General features: G+C 37.5%; 2 protein-coding genes across 2 annotated transcripts in view; both read left to right on the top strand.

Annotated features, from left to right (window-relative positions):
- LOC111647602 (dual specificity testis-specific protein kinase 2-like) overlaps positions 1-778 on the top strand; it is a 23,055-nt gene that overhangs the window by 7,978 nt on the left and 14,299 nt on the right. The window lies entirely within an intron of this gene.
- Positions 18-587, top strand: pold4 (DNA polymerase delta 4, accessory subunit). Its single transcript, XM_087171477.1, has 2 exons — positions 18-169; positions 445-587. Exons 1-2 carry the CDS (start codon positions 64-66, stop codon positions 570-572), a joined length of 234 nt encoding a protein of 77 aa, XP_087027603.1. The 5' UTR covers positions 18-63; the 3' UTR covers positions 573-587.

The raw sequence follows: 778 nt of genomic DNA, 5'->3' as shown, positions 1-778 counted from the left end.
TGGTTATTTAGGCTGTTAAACCCATGACCAACGTATGTGTGTCTGTTCCAGATTATAGTCAACATGACAACCAAGCACCGACTGATAACTGATTCATTCAAGGTGGTGAAGAAAGCAAAGAGGGCGGGGCGGCGAGAGAAGAGACCTACTTCTCCTCCGCCACAGAAAGGTGAAGAGCATGTGTTGTGTGTATTTAATCCAGAATCAGTCAGCATCTGCACATTGTGAAAAAGGCTAAAATATATTTTTCATACTCTGGTTAAGTTTTTTTGTTGTTTTTGTTTCACTGATAACTTTGTAAATTTGCCCAATAAAATTGAAGACGTCACAATGTGTGATAATGATTTTGTCATGTTATTGAATTTTAAACAAGAAAAAAAAAGAATAGATTTTTGATGTAACTTTGTCATGTAGTTATGACTGTGAATCTTTTTGCTGATGTAGAGGCTGAGACTGAGACAGTCAGAGAGGAGGAGCTGCAGAAGCTCAGACAGTTTGATCTGGACTGGAGATTTGGGCCCTGCACAGGTAACACACACACACACACAAAAATATGTACTGACATAAAGTGATGTGAAATGAAATATAATAAATATGAATGTATTATAAATCTTCCCAGCAACTCAGTCGTAAGTAATTTAACCTCCTAAGACCCGAACTCTTGCATGGCGTGCATTTTTAATTTCTCTTTGCTATTCAGGCTGATTGGGACCTGAGAAAAATGATGTCCACATATGAGGACATTAGTTTTAAATTTCGATTACTGAGTGGCAGTATA

This window comes from Seriola lalandi, unplaced genomic scaffold, assembly GCF_002814215.2.
Source record: "Seriola lalandi dorsalis isolate HSWRI2012SDOR001 ecotype SW California unplaced genomic scaffold, Sedor1 jcf7180002055006, whole genome shotgun sequence".
NCBI classification, from domain to species: domain Eukaryota; kingdom Metazoa; phylum Chordata; class Actinopteri; order Carangiformes; family Carangidae; genus Seriola; species Seriola lalandi.
The sequence above is the reverse complement of the archived record's forward strand: the minus strand, read 5'-3'. Positions and strand labels throughout refer to the sequence as shown.